The 26,839-nt window shown below is 36.7% G+C and overlaps 1 protein-coding gene across 1 annotated transcript; it reads left to right on the top strand.

Annotated features, from left to right (window-relative positions):
* Positions 1-1,507: 1,507 nt before the first annotated feature.
* Positions 1,508-25,112, top strand: LOC135155104 (solute carrier organic anion transporter family member 2A1-like). Its single transcript, XM_064103783.1, has 11 exons — positions 1,508-1,913; positions 11,731-12,306; positions 13,081-13,239; positions 13,975-14,382; positions 14,691-14,855; positions 15,621-15,849; positions 16,410-16,563; positions 17,384-17,610; positions 18,429-18,493; positions 19,891-20,096; positions 20,918-25,112. The coding sequence occupies exons 2-11, from the start codon at positions 11,739-11,741 to the stop codon at positions 20,999-21,001; spliced, it is 2,265 nt and encodes a 754-aa protein (XP_063959853.1). The 5' UTR covers positions 1,508-1,913; positions 11,731-11,738; the 3' UTR covers positions 21,002-25,112.
* The last annotated feature ends 1,727 nt before the right edge of the window (positions 25,113-26,839 follow it).

Genomic DNA, 26,839 nt, shown 5'->3' with positions numbered 1-26,839 from the left:
CAACACTAACAATTACTTCAAATTTGAAAAGCGAGCTATTGCTTTTTTTTTTTAGAATACCAGTACCAGAATACACAATCTTCAACAATAAAATGAGGAGGGGGGGGGGGGGTCCATGTCCCGTTCACGTGCTACCCGTAACAAAGGAAACACTCGATCCCGGTAAGTGTATATTGTAAACAATAGAGCGATATGATATAAGCCGTGAACTTTCGACAAGGTGACGGCAAACTTTCAATTGAATGATCACAATGCTTGAATATAATTGAGCCATGTTTACTTTTTAATAAAATCATTTTAGGTTAGAGTCTTTTGTTGTCTATCCTTGACGTTCATACCCATACTTCCGTTTTAACGGGTCAGTCTTCTGTATTTGCTTACACTTTGTTTGGTTTTCGCCTTTATACATGTATATTTGATATTCTCCAAACGCAACATTTTGTACCCTAAACGCGTTATCGGGATTGTGTCCGATACTTGGAAAATTATCTCATTATTATATTTTGGATATTTTTTTATCAGACATGATTAGAATAGCGAAATATCATTTTATTCTGATTCATTATGAAAGATGAATATGAATAAATGGATTTAATGCTGGACCATCAGGCTGCAAGTAATCGAACCTACGACCCCCCGGCTCTGACCTCACAGTCCGATGATTTAAATATTATAAAGGAAATATATCCGGAAAGGCAAAATGCATGGTTTTCACAAAGAAAGAGAGAGAGAGAAAGAGAGAGAGGGAGAGAGGGGGGGGGGGGGGGAACCCAAAACAAATAGAGGAAATGGTATAGTTGAATACATGAACAAAATAGGGTGATCAATTGTGATGACGCATGATGTCGGGTACTTTAATTGGAACTACTCTGGCCATCCAGTTGCTGTAAAAGAGCGAAATATAGTCTTTTATCAAATGTTTTCCTCTGAATATAATATCTTTTATGATGATATTTAACAAAATGGGTATCTATTTGATATTCAACTGCCGCCCTGTGGGGAAAATGGTGCTTTTTTGAAAAAAAAAACACAATTTCCTAATATCATTTCGTATATAGGTCTTTATGACAACATTTCATGGGAAAGTCGTGTTAAGTATTACCACATTAACCGAGCTGCCAATCGTCTGAAGGATATCATACTTGAAACAGCGAGACTTTCCATTTCCTTGTTCGATTTATTTGAATATTGAACCATTTTGATCCCTTTTGACGTAATTTCATTACCGTAGGCTATAGATTCGGTTTCCCTTAAAATGTGACTGACATCGATATTTATGAGGATAGGAAATTCCGATTATCTGCAGACTTCACTATCCCCCGCCCCCCCCCCCCCCCAAGTCGTGGACACAGATCTTAATTTTGTTTTTAAAGTTACTCTATTTAGGTTGTAGACAGGTCGACTAACCCCGCTCCCACCACTCCACTGAATTGAAAAATCTGGATCAGCGAGCACCGTTTCGTAGTATATATGATTTTCCATTATAAAATAAAATCCGAGCGAATGCACTTTTATTGTTCGAACAGGTCTTCGGTGATTCGATGGAGCAGAAAAGTTGTCTCTTACCGAATAAATCTTATTTCACCAAATAAAGCCTTCTCACGTATAGTTAGCAAACAGTAGGTTTATATTTACATCAGACACTGTATACTCCGTGGGATACGAGTTTTGATATTGATGTATTTCATGGATTTGACGCGTGAAGGCGAGTTCTCAGACCGGATTTAGGACAATTTGGAACAGACACTGTATCCGTGGGATACGGGTTTTGATATTGATGTATTTCATGGATTTGACGCGTGAAGGCGAGTTCTGAGACCGGATTTAGGACAATTTGGAAAATATCGGTGTGACACAATCGAGGTTATCAACTGGAAGCGTCGGGTTGTCATCTCCGGCAAAGTATCGTTTAGGTGAGTGTATATTCAAGAGTTATATGCATTTCATTACACTTCTGTCATATAGAATTTTATTGACTTGTCTCTTTTTTATACTGTGCAATGTACGCTGGTACGTTCGAACTCGTAGCCTTCTTGATGCGACAATGACAATTTTGAAAAGAAAACAAATTATGTTGAGTCAGTACACAGTAAAAACGCTGTTTAAGATTTTATACAACGCTGTTTAGTATATGAACCTTACAGTATTCGTTTAACTGTTTAAACAATCATGTTTAATTCATTGAAGATTAGATATTGATAATTAAACTTTGTTGCTTAAGATTTAAACACTTGTTTAAACTATTTAAACAATTACTGCAATGTTCATATAGTAAACAGCGTTGTATAATTTTTTGTTTACTGTGTATACCCTTTCTTTTCCACCACTACTATAGGACTTCCCGAGGTTTGGCGCAAAGATTTCCCAGTTCAAGTAGGCGATGAATTAAGTCGTTTCCCTTCCTTTACTTGTTGTTTAGTTTTTGGGCTGTGTGAAGCTAGAGATAACTAGGCTAATATGTATGACATAGAACATGTTCCGATAGTTTTGATAAAAAAGAAGATATATAGTGAAATACGATATATGCGCATTTTATATTGTTTTTCATGAATCAACTCTTCCGACACTGCTCCCTTGGGAAATCTGCACATTAAGATACCATATTCTCAAACCTATAAACCTGAAACCGGTCCTAAATGTCTAGCATCAAGCTTATGTAAGTGTTTTGATTTAGTATTCTCAACCAAAATAAGCATGCACAAGCCCAATCCAAAACATAGGTTACACAACCTTCGAATGGTAACACGATTAAGGGGGCATCAGCAAGGACATTCTGTTGTCATGTACAGTAGCTCAACAATATAGCATGTATTCAATTGGAAAGCTTTCAGAATAAGGTTCACCATTGCGTGCCAAACTGAATGGATTACCCCTTCGACATAATCTTTGTCAAAAAGAGAGATTTACAGATAATGGGCTTTCATTGACATGATCCAAGTGTTATTGTGGTGATTTTTTTTCATATTTTATTCTTTACCGGGTTGAATTCACCTGTATGCGAGCGACAAACTTGCCCTAGTTTTCTAACATCAGCTGCACCTATAGTGCGTTTTTGATTGCCAGCATTATAATTCATGAAGTTCATGATATTCTCAATATTCGATTCACGTAACTGTTCTGTACATAATTATGCACCTATGAAAAGCGTTTTACTGGCTTGAAATATTTATTTTATTCAATCTGCACGTTGTTTGATTTAATATCTAGCAAGAATTCCTTGAAATGTTGCATTAACACTGAATGAACGGAAAATATTCTCGTGTTACTATTAGTCAAATTTCCAATGGTGTACAATGAAGGATTGATTTTCTATAATCATGGCCATAGTTTGAAAAATGATAACTTTTGCATTAACCCGATCAAATTAATTTTACCCCAAATCTTGTTCAACTTTATAGCAAATGGGAATCAAAATAGACGATCTAACTTTGTGTATATATACTTCTTCTTCTTCTTCTTTCCTTGGTTGGCAACCAGTCAGGATTGACTATTTTTGCCACAGCTTTTGTTCATTTTCAGTAGCTTATTATAATTTTTTTTCCTTCTCTCTTTTAATATTTTTTTTCTTTTTCCTTCATTTTCTTTTCTGTCATTTTCTTCTTTTTTTTTCTTCTTTTTCCTTTTCATGTTATTTTTTTTTCTTTTCTTTTTTGTCTTCTCTTTTTTTTTTTTTTTTTTTTTTTTCTGTTTTTTTCTTTTTCTTTTCTTCTTATTTTTCTTCTTTTGTCTCTTTTTTATATTCTTTTTCTTTTTTTCTTTTCTTTTCTTTTCTCCATTAGTCTTACTTTGAGACCATGTTACATTGTAAGAAATGAAGTGCTACTTTAGCACTTCCAGTGCTTGTATAGTGACTGCACTACCAGTGCTGATTCTCTAGTTCAAATTTAAGGTAGAAAATCAGCACTCGAAGTGCAGTCACTATACAAACACTTTAAGTGCTAAATTAGCACTTTATTTTTTACAGTGTAAGTGTAAAGGAAATCGAGGCCTTGAAAATTCTTTGTCAAATGTATCATTATGCCAGATTAGTTATACACCAACGTGGCGTTGATGCAGCAGAAATCCGATCTGCTGTGTCCTAATCATATACGGGAGTTAAATTACTAAAATATATGTCAAAGTTTTTCGTGAAAAAAATCCCAAGATCATGAAGATGCGGCCATTCAAGTAATTAAGCATGTTCGATGCGAAGGCAAGGTATCGAGACAGAAGTTCAAAGTCCAAAAACTTTATATTTGACATTGAAATGATTGCTCAATACACCGTCCATACGCCTGTTTGCTATATATATATATATATATATATATTATGTAAACCCACATATTACACTTGGGACGATCTCAAGGGCTAAGTACATTTAGCTAATTTTTGCAATTACAATGGGGACAGATTCTAGAACATAGTAAGCGCATTGAAATTGCCCGTCAGACACTGGTGTCGATCAGTGCCGTCATACAATTCAAGGAGGGGGGGGGGGGGGGGGGTGGTGGTGAAACAATAGATCCCCCATGAATAATATATTTACAATACCAATCGACACCCATGTCGTCAAATAATAATTAACAGATAAGAGGTGATTAATTGTCAAAAAATTATGAACCGGGCCCAGCTGATTGTCCTAAGATAAAGAACTGACGAAAAATTGCAAATACGTCGTTTGTCCAAAGTCATGGATGAAACTTTTGCTTTGATTCACCGATTTTCCGAAAGTTATGACATTTTAAAGTTTTGCTTACTTTTCACAAAACAGTTATATGCACAACTCAGTGACATGCAAATGAGACAGACGATGATGTCCATAACTCACTATTTCTTTTGTTTTTTATTGTTTGAATCATGTAATATTTAATTTTTTACAGATTTGACAATAAGGACCAACTTGACTGAACCATGTGCATATAACTGTTTCGTGAAATTAAGCCAAACTTTAAAATGTCATAACTTTCTTTTTTTACATCCAACATTTTTTTTTGATGAAATTTTCAGTGTTATTCTTGTTGGATGTTTCTCTTTTTATTCCAATCAACTTTTTGTTGGAGTGGACTTGTCCTTTAAGGTTGCTCTGTTTTTGTTCTGGGTCCTTTTAGTTTGATGGAACCGGGGGAGCATTTCATGAAGGGACTTTGTCCGACAAGTTCTGTTTTATCCGACAATTACCATAGTAACAGTACCTCTCAGCCAATCAGAATCAAGGAAAGATGTCAGATCTGACAACTTGTCAGACAAAAATGTTGATGAAACGCTCCCCGGATGAGCGAAGACTAGTAGATGGATGAATGGGAGAGGGATATAACAAGGGGCCAGGTTATGAAGTGAAAGGTAGATAATACCTCGGTCACATTTTGTTCTACGGCGGCCATACGGCGAGTCGAAAACAGCATTTTGTTCATTTTTATTCAAACCACCTATATGTAGCTGGTACAAAGAACATGTTAAAACGGCTGTTTTCGACTTGCCGTACGGCCGCCGTAGAGCAAATGTGACCGAGGTATAAGTAATATATTATATGCGTTGCTCTACGGGAAACCACTGAAGGTTGTTCAGTAGTTGGGTATAGTACGGGTTTTGTATTTTGTTTGTTTGTTTTATTTTTATTTCTGCGTTCTCAATACATTATCATAAATATTTACATTGTTTGTAATATACAAAATAATTCATAATGCATACAATATAAACATAATACAAAATTTGAAGGAAAAAAATGGTGAGGGCATATACTTCACATTTTGATAATAAAAAAGGAACATTAACAAAATTTAAAGGACAAGTCCACCCCAACAAAAACTTGATTTGAATAAAAGGAGAAAAATTCAACAAGCATAACACTGAAAATTTCATCAAAATCGGATGTAAAATAAAAAAGTTATGACATTTTGAAGTTTCGCTTCATTGCACAAAACAGTTATATGCACATCTCGGTCGGTTTGCAAATGAGGGAACTGATGACATCACTCACTCACTATTTCTTTTGTATTTTATTATATGAAATATGAAATATTTAGATTTTCTCGTCATTGTCATGTGAAATGAAGTTTCATTCCTCCCTGAACACGTGGAATTCCATTATTCTAACATTTTGTGCTTCAGGCAAGGAGGTCCTAATCATCAAATTCGTAAAAATTGAAATATTGTATAATTCAAACAATAAAAAACAAAAGAAATAGTGAGTGAGTGACATCATCGACTCTCTCATTTGGATGTAACTGGCTCGTTCATATAACTATTTTGTTAATAATAAGCAAAACTTTGAAATGTCATAACTATCTTAATTTACATCCGATTTCGATGAAATTTTCAGCATTGTGCTTGTCTGATTTTTCTCTATTGATACAAATCAACATTTTTCTGAGGTGGACTTGACCTTTAATGAACGCAGGAGACCGCCATCGTGAGCGGTTAAGCTTGTAATTGATGGCGGCCTCATAAAAAGGGTTCGTGACTATGATTGGTATAATTACTGAACAAGTGGGTGCAATGCAGGTGCAGGTGTGGGTGCAGAAGATAGCTGTAGAATTTATATTTTTTATTTAATTTATAGTGGTAAATGAGGATTATTTTGAAGGTTGGGATGAATAAGATCGAATGATATTTCTTTTAACAGTTGATTTTAAAGAGTATAAAGTGGAACAAGATTTAATATTTTCTGCAAGATTATTCCAAATGTCTGGACCATGATGTCGAATTGATTTAGAGGTAATTAACAGTCTGGGGTTTGTGAGATGAAAGTTTCCAGATGTACGAGTTGGGTAGGTATGGACAGAACTATTGAACTTAAATATATCATCAAAAGACGAAGGGAGTAGGTTATTAATATACTTAAACATAATGATAGCTACTTGAAGAGTATACAAGTCGGCAACTTTTAGTGTTTTCTGTTTGAAAAATAATGGATCAGTGTGAGCCAAGTAATGAGATCCTGTACAAATGCGAATAACTCTCTTTTGTAATTTGAAAATAGAAGTCAGCTTTGTTGAGCCACAATTAGCCCAAACAACGTTACAATAAGTAATATACGGGAGTACTAAGGAATTGTACAATAGGAATAAAGTTTTAAGAGGCAAAATAAATTTTGACTTAGAAATAATTCCAATGCTTCTCGAAATACACATTGTAATATGGTGCAGATGCTCATTCCAAGATAAAGCTTCATCTATGATAACCCCTAAAAATTTAGAGTGAGTTTTCCGTTCTAATGACTTGCCGTCAATCTGTAGGTGAAATTGTTTAAAATATATGTAGTGAGTTTTTGTGTGTTCAAAGATGATTTTTTTAGCTTTGAACCACTGTGATACTTTGTTTATTTCATGATTTAAAATATTGTATAACGAAGTAGGATTTGTATGAGAAAAAAAAATATTTGTGTCGTCAGCGAATAATACAAAAGATAAAATGGATGATGTATTAATAATGTCATTGATATATAGTAAAAATAATAGTGGGCCTAATATGGAGCCTTGAGGGACACCACAACGAACTAAAAGTGAGTCAGAGTCATAACCATTAAATGCGACGTATTGTTTTCGATTTCTTAAGTAATCTTTAAACCAAAGGAGGGATTGACCTCGTACGCCATAATAATTAAGTTTTGAGAGTATAATGTCGTGATTAAGTGTATCAAATGCCTTACTAAGGTCACAAAATATGCCAATGACATGTTCTTTATTAGCAATGGCGTTTGTAATTTTATCATAGATTTGGATTAAAGCCAAGTTTGTTGAGTAATTTTTCCTAAAGCCATATTGATTAGAATTTAGCAGATTGTGTTTGCTGATGAATTTATAAAGTCTGTTATATACTATTTTTTCTAAGATTTTTGATATAGTTGGGAGAAGAGAAATGGGGCGATAATTATTAATTCCATGAGTACAATGTAAGAATGTATTGCTTGATTCGTCCGTATACTATATGCACACATATGTATGTACTTTCAAGGGCGACCTCCGAGACTTAATTTATGCAAGCGTATTCTGGAGAATATTTGACCTCCTGACCTTTTTCTCGAACTTGCAAAGTGTTGATGGTCCATATTTGGCAGGATCTTGGATTGGATGGAGCCACGTGGCTGAGGGTTTCCTCCCCTTTTCTTTATGTGAGCGTGTGTGTGTGTGTCGTATGCAGGAGGGGGGGGGGGGAGGGGCAAAGATATCTGTGTTTGTACGGGGATAAGGTTTTAATGTGCGTGTGTACGAGTGAAGGGAGAGTGAGAGGGGGGGGGGGGAGGGAGGGAGAGAGAGAGAGAATTGTGGCGGGAGACCTTCAGCTGCCTGACCTCATTCTAGTCCGATTTTTTATTTGGCTTCTGTTCTTCAGGGCGGTCTTTTTTGTTTCTATCTCGGCGCCTCCCTCTTGAAAACTTTTAGATAATTATAATCTTATATCTGCCTCTTTTTTATTGTAATGTTTTCATGATTTTATGCTTTTTTATCATGCTAATCATTTGTAAATATTGTGATTGTTATGATTTATTTCAATAAAAACTTAAATAAAAAAAAAAAAAAAAATTCCATGAGGATTGTCTTTTTTGAAAATTGGATTGACTTTGGCGATTTTGAATAAGTCAGGAAAAACTCCTTGTGATAATGATTTATTAAAAATGTTACTAAGAGGATTAGCAAGTGGGTGAATTATTTCTTTTAAAAGAGACATACTAATTCTATCATGTCCATGCGATTTTGAACTGTTAAGAGACCGTGTAATATTGATAATTTCAGTTGGGTCCGTAGGGTTAAAAAATATAGAGTGTGGATTAGGTTCGGGGAGATAGTCAGTAAAACGCGCATTAGGGCTATTAATTTTGCTTGAAAGTTCGGGTCCGATATTTGTGAAAAATGAATTAAATTAATTTGCTTGAAGGGAAGAGTCAATTTTAAAACCGTTAAGAGTCATATCATCAGTAGGAGGGGAATCTGTCTTTGTTCCCATTACCTCTTTAATGATTTTCCAAGTTGCATTAGTGTTTGAACTGGCATTCTTTATTCTATTAGCGTAATACATTTTACGTGATATACGAATTAATTTTGTCAATTTGTTTCGATATACTTTATATGTTTTTAAGTTAGCTTCGGACGGTTTGTGTAAATGTGACTTGTAAAGGCGATTACGTGTATGTATTGATTTCAATATACCTTTTGTTATCCAGGGATGTTTGGGGATCTTTTTTCGATTATTTTTCATTCTACCTATGGGGATATTCTTATCGTAATATTGTTTTAATTTATCATTAAAGCGATTATAAGATGTGTTTGCTCCAACTTCATTATAGACATCTTCCCATTCCTCAATTGTTAAGTCTTGTTTCAATAATTCAATATTACGTTTAGATTCTCTTCTATATGTATGTTGGTTAAATGTTTTGAGGTGTGGTAGTTTTAAATCACAAGTTGAAAGTATTGGTAAGTGGTCTGAAACTTCAGAGCATAGAATTCCTCCTATCATTTTGTTGTTCATGTTATGTACGTTGGAAAAAATGTTGTCAATTTGAGTTGATGAATTTTGGTTGATTCTAGTGGGATTATTATGAATGAATTGAAGCCGAATGAGTACATTAGTTTCATGAAATTGTTTGATTTATTATTGTCGATTGAGGGTAAGAAATTGATATTAAAATCACCAATAATAAAACAGTTTTTATTTTCATTACTTATTATATGGAGATATTGCTCTGTTTCCTCATAAAATGAATCAAAATTAAAACCTGGTGGTCTATAAATTAAACCTATGACGACATTTTTAAATTCTGTGTTTTCAATTTCAATAAACAAAGATTCAGCATGTAAAAGTTTCACGTCGGAACGGATCTTAAATTTCAGTTTTTCGGCAATATAGAAGGCTACCCCTCCGCCTCTTTTCCCTTTGCGGTCTGCCCTAATCAGCTTATATCCTGGTAAATTAAACAAATCTGGGGAATTTTCGTGTAACCATGTCTCGCTAATACCAATAACAGAAAATTTAAAATTGTTTAACGTGTGTAAGAGATTTTCAAAATATTCGAAGTTTCTATTCAGACTTCTTAAATTTGCATGTAAAAGAGAAATATCATCATGATTATTATTAAATATGTTATTAAATTCTTGAGGTGTGTAATATTTACTGTTGTGTGAATTTTCTATTAAATTATCAGGAATAAAAGAGAGTGAATCCATCAAAATTGATATAATGTAAAGTACCGGCGATTATGTAAGGGATATACTGCGAGCGTGCTTGTGGTGAAGGTGCGTGTGATAGTGATTGTGTGTATATTCATGTGTAACTGTGGTGCTGATGTGCAGTTAATATAAATGAAAAATATGTCTACAAAAATAACAAGACCCATCTTGGTCAGCATATACAACATAGGAAGCACTATACGGCAGAGCTCTGCCACCTAAGAACATATATACAAGAGTTGAAATAATTACATATAAATAATGAATGATTACATACAAATGAATAAAGAGCAAACCCAAAATATGCCTGCGGATCTGTATTAATAATACAAGATCTAATGTGTATTACTATTGGCATGGTAAATCACTCCATTAACTCCATGTATTAACGCAGTAGGCCTAAAGTTGAATAGCCACGCCCACCCTGATCAGATACGTGGATGTATGCGTGCAAGTGTAATAAATATGGATAATTATGCGCATGGGCCTGTCCTGGGGAATAATGAAGTTTGTTTCGAAAGCGCTTATCAATCAGCCTTGAATACCCGATTGATTTGAGAAGTGGTTATTATGTGCAACCGATGTGACAAAGGCTCAACATTTAGGGTGGTTAATTGTCATCTCATTGTCAGTTATCTGGAGTTTTCAACATAATTGTCGAAACATAATTATGACCCCATTATGCTGTAGCTCTCCTTGTGGCATTTATGGAGAGTGCGAAAGGGGGGGGGGGGCTAGATGTGCTTTAGCATCCATATGAGATCTATCTTAGCGCCGTCTTCATAAAATTAAATTTCTGAAAAGGGCCATGTTGGACTCAACTACCTTGCATATCCTTCGTGCTTGCTGAAAAAGTGCGGATCCGTGCGTGCGACAATTAAAGCGATTCTCTACAGAATCCGTCACAGCCAGACCACAAGTTCATAGGTGCATGACAAGTTCATAAAAAAAGGATATTCTGGGATATATTTGTCTGTAATATCTCCTATTGTTCAATTGAGGAAAAAAAACCCACCAATTTGTCCATGTAAATATTACCTTTGCTATTTAATGCGTATGGTCATGGACCACGTAACAGAAATTATATTGTTGAGAGGGCTAAGTATATGAAGGGTGATTATTCCTGTAAGGACATGTACGGTTAGGCCTACAGTTCTTTAGCTTTGCTGGACAGGTGTTTGTTTTCCCTAGGAAGTGTTCTACCCGATGGTCTTCTGCAGTGAATAGGGATAAGATTGAGGTCAATGGACAGAGAAGATTGATTTCGAACAATTATTGTCCTCGGATGCTTATAGTAACCACTGATAATAGTGCTCAGATGCAAAAATTTTGTATGCGCCGAGTGTCTCCGTTGCACTTTAGAAGATTTTAAGATAGATGTGACTTCTCCTGGAATGTCTGATAGGTAATATATGCGCTTGTGTGAGCGCGAATACGTAGGTGTACAGGTGTGTAGACCAAGAGCAAGGCACCTGTAGAAAAAATCTTTACCAATATACGAACATTGTCGAATGTTCTGCAAAAGTTCCTTTAAGTATCCACGATATGATAAATGAATTTTTCGTTGTGCAATATCATTCCATAGGTGGAGATATGACTGATTACAGCACCAACAACAACAACCGAGGCAACAAGACAGGGTCCAGGAGACAAGATGTCCTCAAAGATCCTGACAGGATTCCTCCAGAGGACATACTATGTTGCTGTCCGCCCACCTGCGCTCCATCCTGGCTACAAGGACTTGCCAACCCGAAGGTTTTCACATTTCACATGATGGTAATCACCTCATTCGCAATGATGTCGTACGTCTACATCGGCGCCGTCCTTACTACCATCGAGCGCAACTTCCAGCTGGACAGCGCCCAATCCGGTGCCATCACCATCGCTGCTGATATCGTCAGCACCCTCTTCGTCATCCCCCTTAGCCACTATGGCCAGATGGGGCATCGTCCCCGTTGGATCGGAACAGGGATGCTGGTGACGGCTGTGGGTACCATGATATGTTCCTTTCCGCATTTTCTCACGGATCCCATCGACCCGAAGGTCATCCTGACCGGATCTGTTGACGCAGTTGAAGATTTATGCAGTGCTGGTGATGAAGGTCTGAACGTATACGAAGCTTCACAGTCATGGTCAAATGCATCGGATGGTAATTATGGAGGTGCGTACAAAAAACATAAGTGTGATACTCTGAAAACAGGTATAGTGTTTAGAAGCGCATAAAGACATTTCTCTTAGAAAAGAAGTAGTGATTAAAACCTTTTTTTGTCTTGAACTTTTATCATTTTAAGGTTGATCAAAGATGCTGAAAAAAAACATAAAAGTTATCTTGTAAACCACCATTACTAAAAAAAAAAAACTTTAAAAAAAAACTGTTTAGAACAATTTTGCGCTTTTTCAAGGACTTTAAAATATTTAAAATATGGGACAAAGAAGGGTTCTTATACGAACATTTTTTTTCATTGAGTTATACAAAAATGTTTTATTAATAAGAAACAGATAAATTGATGAGAATTCGAGTTGGACAAAAAAAACTGCGAAGAAATAAGTTGAGAAGAAAAGTCAGTAAATGCCATGGTGAGAATTGATTCAGATCAGGGTGAGGAGTGGAGGTCAATACTCAGAAGACCTTTAACCTTACTGCTTCTTATCTTATTCCCCTTCCCCCTTTTTAAACTACCGATTTATTTGATGTTATCTTCTAGTTGTCATATTCTTGCGTTAAAGTTCTTTATAATTTGGTCTGTACATTTATAAGAATGACAAAAGTATGATTTTAAATAATAATAATATGGGAATATTTACCCAGGAAAGCCACTTCAGTTCTGAAAACTATTCTCCCAGCGGGCCCTGCTGTTATTATTATAAATGTCAGTTAATGTCCTAGAAACGGAAATTAAGTGTCGCAATCTCCTTCTTACGTTGTGTTAATTAGTCCATCCCGAGGAAAGATCTTCGAAGGGTGACCTAAGGAGTGTGTGGTGGATCATCTTCGGCCAGATCATAAGTGGTATAGGGAACGCCCCTTTCGTCGCTCTTGTCATTACCTACATCGACGATAGCGTCAAGAAACACAATATCACTGCTTACACAGGTATGTTAATGTTCCCTATGTGACTAGCACTTCAATAACCGTATATTAAGGATATCGTCAACACAAGAAATTCTTCTGCAATACCTTGAGGCCATTGGGGCTTCTCCCTAAATTTTTCTTTTTTAAAATTCAAAATGAACTTTGTGTAGGGGTGAACTGGTCCTTTAAGTGTTTTGCCACCATAATGCTACCATGGCTACAGTCACACCAATGGGACCGACCCCAGACCGATCAGACCAATGTCGAATAGGAAACAATCTCTCTGTTCGGGTATGTATCATAGGTGTGACCGTAGCCTCAGTCCAAACAACTTGTCGCAGCCTTTTAGCAGAAACATATCTCAGTGCATACTGCCGCTTCTACTCAAACCATTTCTTTTATACACAGCAGACAATGGCAAATCAGAAAAGCGGCTTAAAAAAAATCAATGCCTCGAAGGCATTTAAGACGAAGATTTCTTGTAATCGGATATTAAGAACATTTTTTATGTTAGACCCAAGCAGCAACTTGCCAATCCTTCATGAACATTTAAGATACTTAATCAAAACCTTGAGAGGAGACGAAGATACCTTTCCTCTAAACTTGTGCGCCTTAACTCAAAGGTTAGATTGGGCTTAAATCCCGGCTGAAATTCTTTTCTTTGGTGTCTTATCCTCTGATTTCGATCCTCAAGGAGGACGTCTTTGCGATTATCGCTCAATCTTGATTATTTTCCATGTATTCCTTCATTTTCAGCTGTTCTTTTCATGGCGTTCACATTTGGTCCTAGCTGTGGCTTCCTTTTCGCTGCCTTCACAACGCGCCTGTACGTCGACTTCGATCGCGTGCCGAGTGACCAGATTCCCCAGATCAGCCAAAACGACCCCCGCTGGATCGGAGCCTGGTGGCTTGGGTTTGTGATCCTTAGCATAATCCTGGTGATTCTCAGCATTCCTATCTTCTTCTATCCGAGAACACTGCCCTCTGCGGTGAAAAAGTGGAAGGATGAGAAAAAAGAAGCTGAGGCTGGTGAAGAAAACCAGTTAAATCGCACGTCTATGACTGTGGATGATGAAGGATATGAGGACAATGATCTGCGGGAGAGAAGTGGGTCAATATACGCACATCTCGATGGAGGCAATGCAGTCGAAACGGTTATAAAAGGTATTAGGGACTTAACGGTAGAGGATGGGACTGTTCCCGAGAATGTAAAATATAACAGTGCGACTCAATGGGGAAAAAAAGAGATGAACCAAGCCGATACTCTCCCTCTTCTGCAATGGCTTAATCACGGGAAATAACGTAGAGAATGAGGCAAAATATTAAATTAATATTGATATTTAGTACTGGTAAATGATATGATAAATAATATTATATATAATAGGCCTAATATGAATTACGAATGACTTGCAAAAAACAGTTATTATATCTTTCAATTACATAAATCACAATTTTTGCTTTTTCAACATTAGGTCCACTTCTCGCAATGAAACGTCTCGTCTGCAATCCTACCAACATGTGTCTCGTTGTTGATGAAACGGCCTTCATATCACTCATTGCCATATTCGCAGCTTTTGGGGTCAAGTACACCGAAACGCAATTCTCACTTAGTCCCTCAGAAGCTGCGCTCGTTACAGGTGAGTATGGACCTCTCTACATCTACTGCTGTTAGTCCAGTGGCGCCATAATACCCTGGGGCCCGTCGCAGAAAGATTTGCGTTCAATCGCAACTCGAAAAATCAAGCACAAGTCCCGAATACTCGAGTTTCATTGGTTGAAAATCAAGTTGTGTTTGATTTTTGTAGTTGCGTTTGATTATAAGTCTTTCTGTAAATGGCTCCTGGTAAAACAAAGCTGTCGAGTAATGAGACATCAACGGTTCAATTCCCCAACTGTCATCTAAACTTCCATAAATGTTACAAATCTATTTTTTGAATATAGCTATAGCTATATTGCACAAAGGTACCAAAAACTTTTGGTTGTTGTATGTTGCATTTGACATTGTTTGAAGGTGCCAAGCTGCCTCTTTTTGTAAGTGTTTGCAAGCAGTTGGAATTCATCATTCTTCAGTTTATTGATTTATTCGAAGGAGTAGTATTGAATCACTTCATCATTATTGTCTCCTGTTGAAAATGTCCGTGGGGAGGGAGAGGGGAGGGCGGGGTTGCTTAATTATTTGAATGCTGCATGTTAATAGTTCATTTTTTGTGGGGGGATGGAGGGGATTGATCATTCTTCTGAATGATCAATTTCATTTTCCTTACAGTTAAACCTGCAGATATGACAAATCTAAGGGTTTATTAACCGCTTTCCCCGTCAAAATAGGACCACCATAACTCTTTTTTTTCAAACTGAAGTGTTCCCAGTATCCTCACATCCTTTTATTTCCTTTTCTATTGCAGCCATAGTGCTAGGTCCGTCGAGCATTTTCAGCAATATCTTCTCCGCGTACATTTGTAGAAGATTTAAATTCAACTCCAAACAGTGTGGTCTTTTCGTCCTGGTGTGTGCCACGCTTGGTTTCATACTCTATCCTATGGGGATGCTCCTGGGGTGTGACAATGTTCCTACTGCGGGGGTGACCCACTCCTATGACGGCGTACCAACCCACCCAGACGATTCTTCTATAAGGTAAGTTAACCTATATTGGTTTCGGAATGTGCAAAGAATGTGCGTTATAAATATAGATCAGTATTGTTATATCTAATCGTAGTCATTGGCGGCGGAGCAGAGGATTATCTTTTATAGGGTCGATCCAACCGAAATGATGTGTGAAAGGAAACAAAGATACGCTGATATATTCCATAAAAATGATGTAGGGAGCCATAATTACAATTTGACACTTAATTGCTAAACCTGAAAATACCACTATGGACATAGAGTAAAACTAAAAAAACCACAATTCAAATCTAACATATTGATTACTACATGAGATCAGCGACTATAGGCTGATAAAAACCGGTCAAACGTACTACATTTTCCTTGTAGGTGGGATGTATATTTGGTCTTTTAAAAAATTCTTTAATGTTTGATTATAAAAATGCAAGTACAATGCGCCGATACAGTAAACATGTGATACATTGTTATACTGGCACAGTTATTTAGTCAACATTGAAGTTGACTAGTTCAGGATACACGTCATTGATTAAATCACCATGTACATTACTGAAATACTATCATTATTATTACAGCAACGGATGTAATATGCATTGCGCATGCTCAGATGAAGTCTTTCAACCTGTGTGTGGTTCAAATGGTTTGACTTACATTTCACCTTGCCATGCAGGATGTACGAAAGAACTCACTCTGGACTTCAATGGGACCACAGCAATGCCAAATCCTTTTGTAAGTACTTGCATGTGATATTTTTTTACTATTCATAGTCATGGCGGTGGGTCCCTTTTGAATCTATTCACAATGCTATTTTTTTCAAGAAGGGGGGGGGGGGGCTACTAGTTAAACATGAAGACTGATGTATTGTGTGATAAAACCGTAGTATAGATTCAGTATAATACCAAACGAATGAAAACAATCAAGATGAAAATACCAAAAAAAATTATAGCTTCGTGAATTCTTCGGATGAAGCAGCGGTATCCCCATCCCCAACGGTAATGCAAAGGATCTTGCCGTTCATACAGACGCAGGCCTGAACCTTCAAAAAATGAAAGATCAGTAAATTATTAAACTTTATAATAAACTTTACACGACCCTAAGTAGGCCTGCAAACTGAACACTGACAGTATAATTGATTCGGGAATAGGAAATATATTCACTATTTGGAATTTGTAAAGTTTCATCAACTTTCGCAATCATCATACTGGATGGTTAAAGGTTTTCAGCTCCAGCATTATTACATTTATCATTTTATATGGGGAAAAACATAATTCTGACCAGGGCACTGGGAACGGTTTTTGGACTGGGGGGGGGGGGGCTGATGTAAAAGTTTTCACTGAAAAAATTGAGGTAATTTTGGCTACATTTTTTTTTTTACACATCTTCAAAAATACTTGGGGATGCTAGAGAATAATACACGCAGCATCCCCGAGGATTTTTGTTGGGTGCTTCAGCATCCAATCCCCGCTTCCCAGGGCCATAATTCTGACTGACTCTCGAACCATTGAAACTTTTTTTTAAATTATTGTTCTTGATCAATCCTTCGGCACAGACCAATGAATATAATTACAGCGCCTGCAGCTGCATTAGTAATTCCAGTCTGACCAACAACTCGGCAACAAATCTTTTCGGGTCACCAACTTCCCATTCTGTTGATGCTTCAGCTGGAAAGTGCCCCGACCCAACCTGTCAAGGGGCCATCCCTATTTCGATTCTGCTTTCGGCTATCTTCTTTCTACAATCGGCTTCGTCCAACCCGATGACGTATATAGCTCTAAGGTAGGTATCAAAGACCTTGTCATATTCAGAGCGTTCGGCTTCCTCGCAATTGAACCGTAATTCGCTTTTTATTAATAATAATATGATGTACCCATCGCATTTCCATATTGACAAAACAATATGGATTTGCGGAAAACCGCAATGAAAGAGGCACAGATTTTTGAGAAGGGGGGGGGGGGGGATGGGCAAGAGAAAATATTTCAATTCCGATAGCGGATGGTTCTTCATCTAGTCGAGTAATCTAAGTTGTTGAGGGGGATACCCACTCTCCGATTGTGGCAGATGTACTGATAAATGTTACTATTGACATGATTGAGACGTAAAGAAAATTCACTAACACTTTCCCACTTCTAATTCCAACAAGTGACAAGTGACCCCGTACGGGGATCATTTAAGATGTTCTTAATGACTTAATTTACATTCGACCTGTGACCCTTGCTGCTAATTATATACCCTTTCGTACCTGCATTGCGCATGAGAACTTAGTCGTGCGTTAACAAAGAACAGCTTTATGAAACACATCTTAGGATCGGTTGTGAAACCTTTCCCTCTATTTTGACTTATCATCGTATTGATCAGTCATAATAAACATACAAGTAACACATATTATTATTTTTGTTTAATATAAGCAGATTATTATAGATTTATATTGTTGCAAAAACGAAATAATGTACAAATGGCACCATAATTATCTGCTTTATAACAAATAACACATAATTTTTTTCTTATAAAGCAGATTATTTTAGTGATATTTGTACATTATTTATTTCGTTTTTGCAACATTATAAATCTAGAATATTTTACTTCTTGCCTTATAGATGTGTAAGAGAAGAAGATCGATCGATGGCTATCGCCTTGAGATCAGTATCGGCGCATTTCCTTGGTAAGAATGAATAACTTATTCATTTCTATTTTCTGTCGGTCTCAGTTCAGAGTTCCTTTTTTTTGACCACTCTTATCTCAACAATGCAAAATATACAGTAACTATTTCAACAAATTTCATATATGTTTACTAAATTTATTCATCGTATCCATCCTCATTTCTCTTTTTAATGTGGTGAAGGATGTGTATGTGGGTGTGTTCATGATCGGAAGAAGATGATGGATGAGATTGATGTGAATGTGTTATGTGTGTGTGTGTGTGGAGAGCGGGGGGAGGGTAGAGAGAAAGAGAGAGGGATTGTGTGTGTGAATGTGGGCATAAGAAAGGAACAAGGGGGTGGATACGTCACCGAATGTGGTGGTGGTGTGGGTGTGTGTGAAAGAGAGAGGGGTAGTGAGAACGCAAGGTTGTGTGTATGTGAGGGTGTGTGTGAATGAAAGGAACAAAAGGATGTATGTTACCGAATGTGCTTGTGTGTGTGCGTGTGTGGGGGTTGTGAGAACGAGAGGGAAAATGTGCGTTTGTGAGTGTGTGTGCATGACAGGAATAAAGGGTGGATGTCGCCGAATATGCGTGTGCGTGTAAGGGGGGGGGGGGTGGTGAGAAAGAGAGGGGGGTTGTGTGTGTGGGTGTGAGCGCGTGAAAGAACAAGGGGTGGATTTCGCCAAATGTGGTGGTGGTGTGGGTGTGTGTGTGAGAAAGAGAGGGAGGGGGTAGTGAGAACGCGAGTGGGTGTGTGTGTGTGATTAAAGGAACAAGGGGATAGATGTTACTGAATATCGTTATGTGTGTGCGTGTGTGGGGTTGTGAGAACGAGATGGGAAATAATTATGCGTCTGTGGATGTCTGTGCATGACAGGAACAACGGGTAGATGTCGCCGAATATGCGCGTGTGTGTAAGCGGGGGGGGGGGGGGGGGGGTGAAAAAGAGAGGGGAACTGTGTGTGGGGTGTGTGCATGACAGAAACAGGGTGTGGGTGTCGCGGAAAGTTCGTGTGTTGGCGGGGGGGGGGGGTGTTAGAAAGAGACGGGGAAAAGGATTTGTGTGTGTTCTCACGACCCCCCCTCCCGGATGGATTTTGTTTAGATTGTTTGTGTTTGTGTGTGGAGAGAGAACTAGAGCACGCGAGAGATGTAATGATATGAAAGTATATGCATATGGCGATTGAGTATCTGTTTGTTGTAGGCCTGTGTTAGAGGGGGAAAGAGAGAGAGAAAGAGAGGCGAGAAAGAAAGAAAGAAAGAATGGGGATTGGTGCGAGTATGTGGGTCATTTTTGAGGGATAGAAAGGGACAGAGCAGGAGATGCAGTGAGTAAGGTCTATGTGCGCTTGTATGGTGCTGAAAAAGCAAAAAGCGATCCTTTTAAGATTCTCCTTCGCCCCTTTTCTTCTCAGGTTTCTTTCCCGCTCCGATCTATTTTGGCGCCATTATCAATTCGGTATGCATCAACTGGCAGATAACTGATGGCGACAGAGGTTCTTGCTGGGAATACGATAACAGAAAATACAGAATGGCCTATTTTGGTAGCGCCATGGCGCTTCAGGGAGTGGCTTTGATCTCGATAATCTGCATGTATTTCTCTATCAAGGAAAAACTACGGGTAAGGACAAGATGGTGATGATGATGGTGGCGGTGGTGATGATGATGGTGGTGGTGGTGGTGATGATGATGTTTTAAGGCCTTATCAGAACACACTGGCGCCTATATTAATTTAAATACAAAACAAATAAGACTAAAATACGGTCTTTAACAAAAGTCTGATAAAGTGAATGAAGGTGTTATAAGAGGCCAATTAGGTTAGGATAAGGGCTGAAATGATTTATCCCTTCTTCCATGTCCGGATAGAAACATTTCATTCTAAAAATGAAATGCTAGATCAACATTTGAAAGGTTTAGAGAAGATGTTTTACCACTTTAAATGGTTCTGCTCTGGACTTGAAATGTTGGATTCAGCTTTATGAAAGGTTGGATATGACTATGGGAAAAGGTTGTCTCTCCTCCAACCTTTCAAATGTTGATTTAACTGTCCATATTTTAGAGTGTTCATTCACCGTCGATAAGGCCTGTTGTACGGGTCGTGTGGTCCATCCAGTGGTTAGGGTGTAGGACTCATAATCGCAAGGTTGTGAGTTCGAATCCCCATTCTGCCATTATTGTCTCCAATTTGATGAAAGACCGAGAGTTATATCTGTCGTCTATAACATCAGTCACTATGACTTATTAACTTAGACCTGAAATATTTTCTATGGGTAATTGGCTCTATACCAGCTTGGCGTTATAAGGCGTTTTTTATTAAGCATAAAAAACTGTCCTGCCGAGTTCCTACAGGAGTTAACATAAACAAAAAACAAACAAAATGATACATTATTTACTTTTCTTATTTTTGTTTCACTCGTTTTTTTTTTATTTTAACCTTTTTAGAACAAAAAGGTAAAAAACGACGGTCGCTACGACAATTTGGAGAAAGAACGGATGGCTATTGTGGACTCGGATGGAACCTCGTGAATTTCACCATTACTGTAGTAGTCATCAAGCTAACACAGTAGGATTACCAATTAACTCCCATCACGCACGATTGAAAGGATGCTATATGCGCCTGGACAAAATACATAATTCATTTATCAAAGGTTGTTCGTGACATCTCACTATATATTTATAAAAGACGACTAGTACGGTGACCTGACCTTGTGTGCGAAAACGGGGCCGTTTCATAAAGCTGTTCGTAAGTTAAGGGTCAAGTCCACCCCAGAAAATGTTGATTTGAATAAAATCGGATGTAAATAAGAAAGCTTTGACACTTTAAAGTTTCGCTTATTTTCCACAAAACAGTTAATACGCACAACTCAGTGATATGCAAATGAGACAGTCGATGATGTCCCTCGATATTTCTTTTGTTTTTGTTTATTTGAATGATTTATACAATATTTAACTTTTTACAGATTTGACAGGGCCAACTTGACTGACCATATAGTATCAGAATAATGCTAATTCCAGGTGTTCAGCGAGGAATTAATCTTTGTTTCACTTGACAATGAGGAGAAATATTAGAATATTTCACATTTCATTTAATGAAATACAAAAGAAATAGTGAGCGGTTGACGTCAGTTTCCTCATTAACATTCTGACCAGGATGTGCATATAACTGTTTTGTGAAATTAAGCGAAACTTTAAAATATAATAACTTTCTTATTTTACATGCGATTTTGATGAAATTTTAAGTATTTTGCTCGTTGGACTTTTCTCTTTTTATGCAAACCAACTTTTCGTTGGGGTGGACTTGTTCTGCAAGAGCGACTTTGAGAACGACTGGTGATCCTTTCTTACGTGCTAAATAATCACCAATTAACATTTAACGGTAAATATCAATTAACACAAGAAATGATCACCAGTCGTTCTAAAAGTCATTCTTAACTTACGAACAGCTTTATTAAACGTCATCATGATTCCCAATCAATACGATCCCCATCAATTAACAAAAATGATCTTTGAATAGTGTTTGGTACCGCAAAATCGTAAAATATCCTTAAAACGGACATATTAAAGCTTTTTGGCATGGACTCTTCAGACATTTGAGTAGGACGAATTCTCCTAAACTTGATGTGAGTTCACTCAAATTTGATCTCACTCAAATTTGATTTCATGGCTGGTCACTAATCGTGTGTAAAATAATGCGTAATGTAACCTACGAAAAGTTTAACGAAAAGCCACCCGAGCTGCACACTGTTGAAATAATTTAAACAACGCTGTTTACTATGTGAATCGCACGGTAGTTGTTTGAACATTTTAAACAAGTGTTTAAAATCTTAAACAACCATGCTTGAATTATTGATAATGAAATATTTGAATTTAAACCTTGTTTTTTAAGATTTTAAATGTTAAAACAACTACTGTGCGATTCACATAATAAACAGCGTTGTTTAAAATATTTTTAACAGTGTGGGCTGCTCCAGAAAACTGTTTTAACAAGTAATTCGCAGTTAACTCACAGTTAACGTAAAGGGTTCCATGTCATTGAGACTTGTTAACAAAATGTACAATTTCTATAACGAGCTGATAATGACATATCCCCTCTTTCGCTTTTCTTACGTTACTGCACGAAGTCATGATTATGTCATATTTTTATTTATGTGTGTATATAACAGGTCTCCCTTATAAGGAAATGTGTTAAATAATTGATTGTACTAGACATTAAATCAGTAGTCAATCATGTATCTGTATTCCTTGGTAATGTTGGGGAACAAAACTTTAATGAATATAATATCATAGGAGATGGCATACTCAGCTCGCTCATTGCATATTGATGGGGACATTCTTATAATAGGGTTGAAGTGGGGAAATAGTTAACCCTCACCCAATGGGGTCACGTGCCTTCTAGCAGTGGGATTTTACATCATTTTTGGTCTTCTTATTGTACTAACAGGCTGAAAGAAGAAATGGTGCTCTCAGGTATATCTTATTTTAAATAACTACCGTGTGAGTAAACAAAACGTGACACCTCCCAAATCCCCAATAAAAATATGTCATTAAAGCATAATCATTATGAATAGATGAAAAGAGTATCTTCTCCCAAATAATTTGATACCATATTTATGTGGTATGTCTTCACGTTTGGATAATCAGGAGGTATATATTCTTTACCGTGATGTAGATTTCGATTTGCGCCGAAGTCAGGCATGGCTGCAATGAATGAATCCCAGATGCCAATGATGTCACAATCATACATGAGTTAGTAAACATCTTTGCAAATCCCTTTTCAAGTTTTTTCAAATCAATTATAATGTAAATTACTGAAAAAGTGTTTTGAAATGCATTTTAATGCAACCCTTGTAGGATTTGACACAATTGACCTCTGGATTCATTCATTGCAGTCATGCCTTAATTTGGCTCAAATCAAAATATACATCACTGCAAAGAATATCTCCTGATCCGTAGCATACGCAGGATTTTTGAAGGGGGGGGGGGGTTCAAGCTTAATAATGTTGACAATTAGATAGGCTTCAGAGCCCTTTGGAGATTACAGCAGATGATGATGATGATGATGATGATGATGAAAAGGTCTACAAAATTTTAGGGGGGTTGGGTATAAAAAAATTGAAGGGGGCGGGGTTGAACAGCTGTAACCCCCCCCCCCATCTGCGTACGCTACTGCTCCTGATCATCCAAGCGTTAATACATTATGGTATCAAATCATCTGGGAGAATATACTCTTTCAGGCCATTTATAATGATTATGTCTTCATGATATATTTTTCCTTAAATTGGGGATTTGTGAGGCGTAAAATTTGTTTTGACTCACTCGGTATATGTAAATCATGATTTAGATAGCTTTTTGTATTTTATTATCCTTTCTGCATATTTTGCCTTTTTAAATATTTCGTTCCCTCAACCCTTATCCTTGCTTCCCATTCCAGGTTGAAGGTTCCAATTTGATACCTTATTCTTTTTATCTGTTTATACTCGTAAATACATCGTGCATTAGTACACCTGTAAATAATTAATGCCTCTCTCGCATTTTAATGTCAACTAATATTTGTTTGATGTTCAAATTTTAATAAGGATATTAATAGATTGATGTATAGGTATGTAATAATAATAACGGTCTTTATTGATTCATCAAAACATTTCTTGCAGCAAAATGCTGAATTAAAATGCTTTTACATTGTTTGACATGAAGACTACCTAAAGTAACTACACACAAAAAGGTTAAATCAGTACGCAATAACAGTTTAACTCCATTCAACTTTGCAAACATTATGTAGCATATTATACGTCATCTATAGTAGAAAGCATTTGAGAAACACATATAATACAGGTAACCGACTTACATGACTTTGGTATGTTGGGCAGAAATACATGGGATCATTTCTTATTGATTTAAGCCCATGTACACTCAAAAACCTAATTTATACAAAATAATAGAGAAATCGAAAAAAGGTTTTACCCGGGGTTTTACAAAGATAAAGAAAAATATCAAAATGTGATGTAAAATGATAACGTTAATACGTTATGATATTTTAAGTTGAGTTCTTCTTTACGAATAGTATTATGGGTTTAAGGTCAATTGCTCTAATGCCAATTCGTCCATTTATCAACTCGTCTACTATCATTTGGTCTATCATCAGTTCGTCTACTAGCCACATGGTCTAATTGCCATTTCGTCCGCTCACCATTTCGTCAAATAATCAGTTGGTCCAATAGCCATCTATAGTCCATCATTATTTTGGTCTAATTGGACTGACTGTTAATAGGGCGAAATGAATGAAAATGGACATTAGACCAACTAGTTATGAGACGACATGGTCATAGACGAACTGGTGATTAGACGAAGTGATGATTGGACCAAATGGTTACTATAGCAATATTGTACGTAACCATTTTAATCTTATAGTGTTTTAGTTTTTATTGTGTACAGAATGTAACCATATTGGGGTTTTTTCAAAGATTTTTATAAACAATTATAATTTTATACGATTGGAATCGTTGTACTGAATTTAGTAATATGTAAATAATTCAAATACTATTTTTGTAATAATCTAAACAAGTATTACATATATTTTATTGTATTAAATTATAATGATTGACTATATGCATGAAATATAAGAATGTAGACTTTACTACTGATACAGTACTTTGTGGTGTAATTTGTTTCGACTCTCGACTTCCATGATATTTACAAAGGTAATCATGGTAATGTACTTGCTCCGCTCTCAGTTTGAATTATTGGAGTTAATCCAACATTACACAGGGTTCCCACAGTCATGGAAAATCCTTGAAAATTTGTAGTCATGAAAAGGCAGGGAAAAGTCAGGGAATTTGGAAAAATTTGTGAAAAGTCATGGACAAGTCATGGAATTGCATTTACCTCTTGGCTATGGCAGCTTTCCAGTTTTTCGTGTCTCGCAACTCTCATACTCTGCTATTATAATTGGTGTTCATGATTTCAATTTTTTCCAATTTTGTGACATCCCAAATGCTACATAACTCCCGGGAAATCACGGAAAGGAGCAATTTAGTCATGGATAAGTCATGGAATTCTGTTTTCAATTTTCTGTGGGATTCCTGATTACAGGGGCCCGTATTCTGAAGTCGGGTTTAAATTAAACTCAGGTTTAAAGTTGTGGTTTAAGTATGGGAAGCCAAAAGTATCAAAATTTTTATTAAGTTGTACGTTTCTTATGTTTACTGTGCTCTTTCCTAATTCACCGATGCTGAAGACAATCATCTATTTATACTTCCTAGATAATTATGAATGATTTAAGAGCCAAGTGAGCTGAAATATGATATCTTTACTGTTAGTGATTTATGTAACAATTTGCCATCCATACTTAAACCACAACTTTAAACCTGAGTTTAAGTTAAACCCGACTTCAGAATACGGGCCAGTAAGAGTACAAATCTATTATATAATGCAAATTTGTGATGTCTATGAATTTCAAATCGAATTTGTCGATGCGAATGTGGCCGTTGTTACACTGTAAAAAAAGTTTACCCAATATTGGGTGAATGGGAACATACATGTTTGTTTGGTAAAAATATTCCAAAAATTTTGTAAATTTTACGCAATGTTGCGTTAAAATTTACCCTTCAAACATGTATTTTGCCCAATATTGAGGGAAACAATTACTCAGCAAACATGCATGTTCCCTCTCTACCAAATATTGGGTAATTTCTTACTCTCTGTTTTTAGAGTTTAAACATAATAAAGGACCATCAATCATTTCGGATCATTTTAAATATATGAAATTCATATCAGGCCTCTATCAAGTAATCATTACTGTGTTACAGATAGTCATTGGCGGCGGAAGCCAAAAAATTTAGGGGGGGGGGGGGCCCACCTGAAATTTTTGGATGGACAGAGGGAAAAAATTTGACAAGCCTATAAAAAAAAAAGGTTATCAACCTAAATTTTAGGGGGGGGACCACAAACATTTCAGGGGGGCCCACGTGAATTTAGGGGGGACGGAGGAACCAAATTTGACAAGCAAAAGAAAAAAAAAAGGTATCAACTAAAAATTTAGGGGGGGAAAGGTCCCCCTCGCTTCCGCCGCCTATGCAGATAGTGCCGTTTACTGGTGAATTTTTTTTTTTTCATTAGAATAAATATTGTTATCTTACATTGTCCAATTTTCACCAAAACGCATTCAGCATCATTCTGGCTGCTATGGTAACCGATCTTCAAAGTTTGGCTGGCTCGCTATACTCTCACGCAAAATGTTTTCAGGGGAAGTGCACCGACCCGGTCCAATCAATAAATTTGCCTCGCTATCCTATTATTCTTACACTCAATATAAACTGAAATATAGGTCTATTTGACCAAGCTGAGTAATACCAAATATAAGTTTGG

This window comes from Lytechinus pictus, chromosome 8 (genome assembly GCF_037042905.1).
Source record: "Lytechinus pictus isolate F3 Inbred chromosome 8, Lp3.0, whole genome shotgun sequence".
Taxonomy (NCBI): domain Eukaryota; kingdom Metazoa; phylum Echinodermata; class Echinoidea; order Temnopleuroida; family Toxopneustidae; genus Lytechinus; species Lytechinus pictus.
Note: the sequence above shows the minus strand (reverse complement) of the source record. Positions and strands in the feature narration are given on the sequence as shown.

What these genes read in the sequence shown, in the direction of transcription:
- LOC135155104 (XM_064103783.1), top strand. Translation starts at nt 11,739, where the DNA reads ATGACTGATTACAGCACCAACAACAACAACCGAGGCAACAAGACAGGG. An exon ending in ATCGGATGGTAATTATGGAG is followed by an intron (nt 12,307 to 13,080) that starts GTGCGTACAAAA and finishes TGTGTTAATTAG; the next exon opens with TCCATCCCGAGGAAAGATCT. An exon ending in ATGACGTATATAGCTCTAAG is followed by an intron (nt 17,611 to 18,428) that starts GTAGGTATCAAA and finishes CTTGCCTTATAG; the next exon opens with ATGTGTAAGAGAAGAAGATC.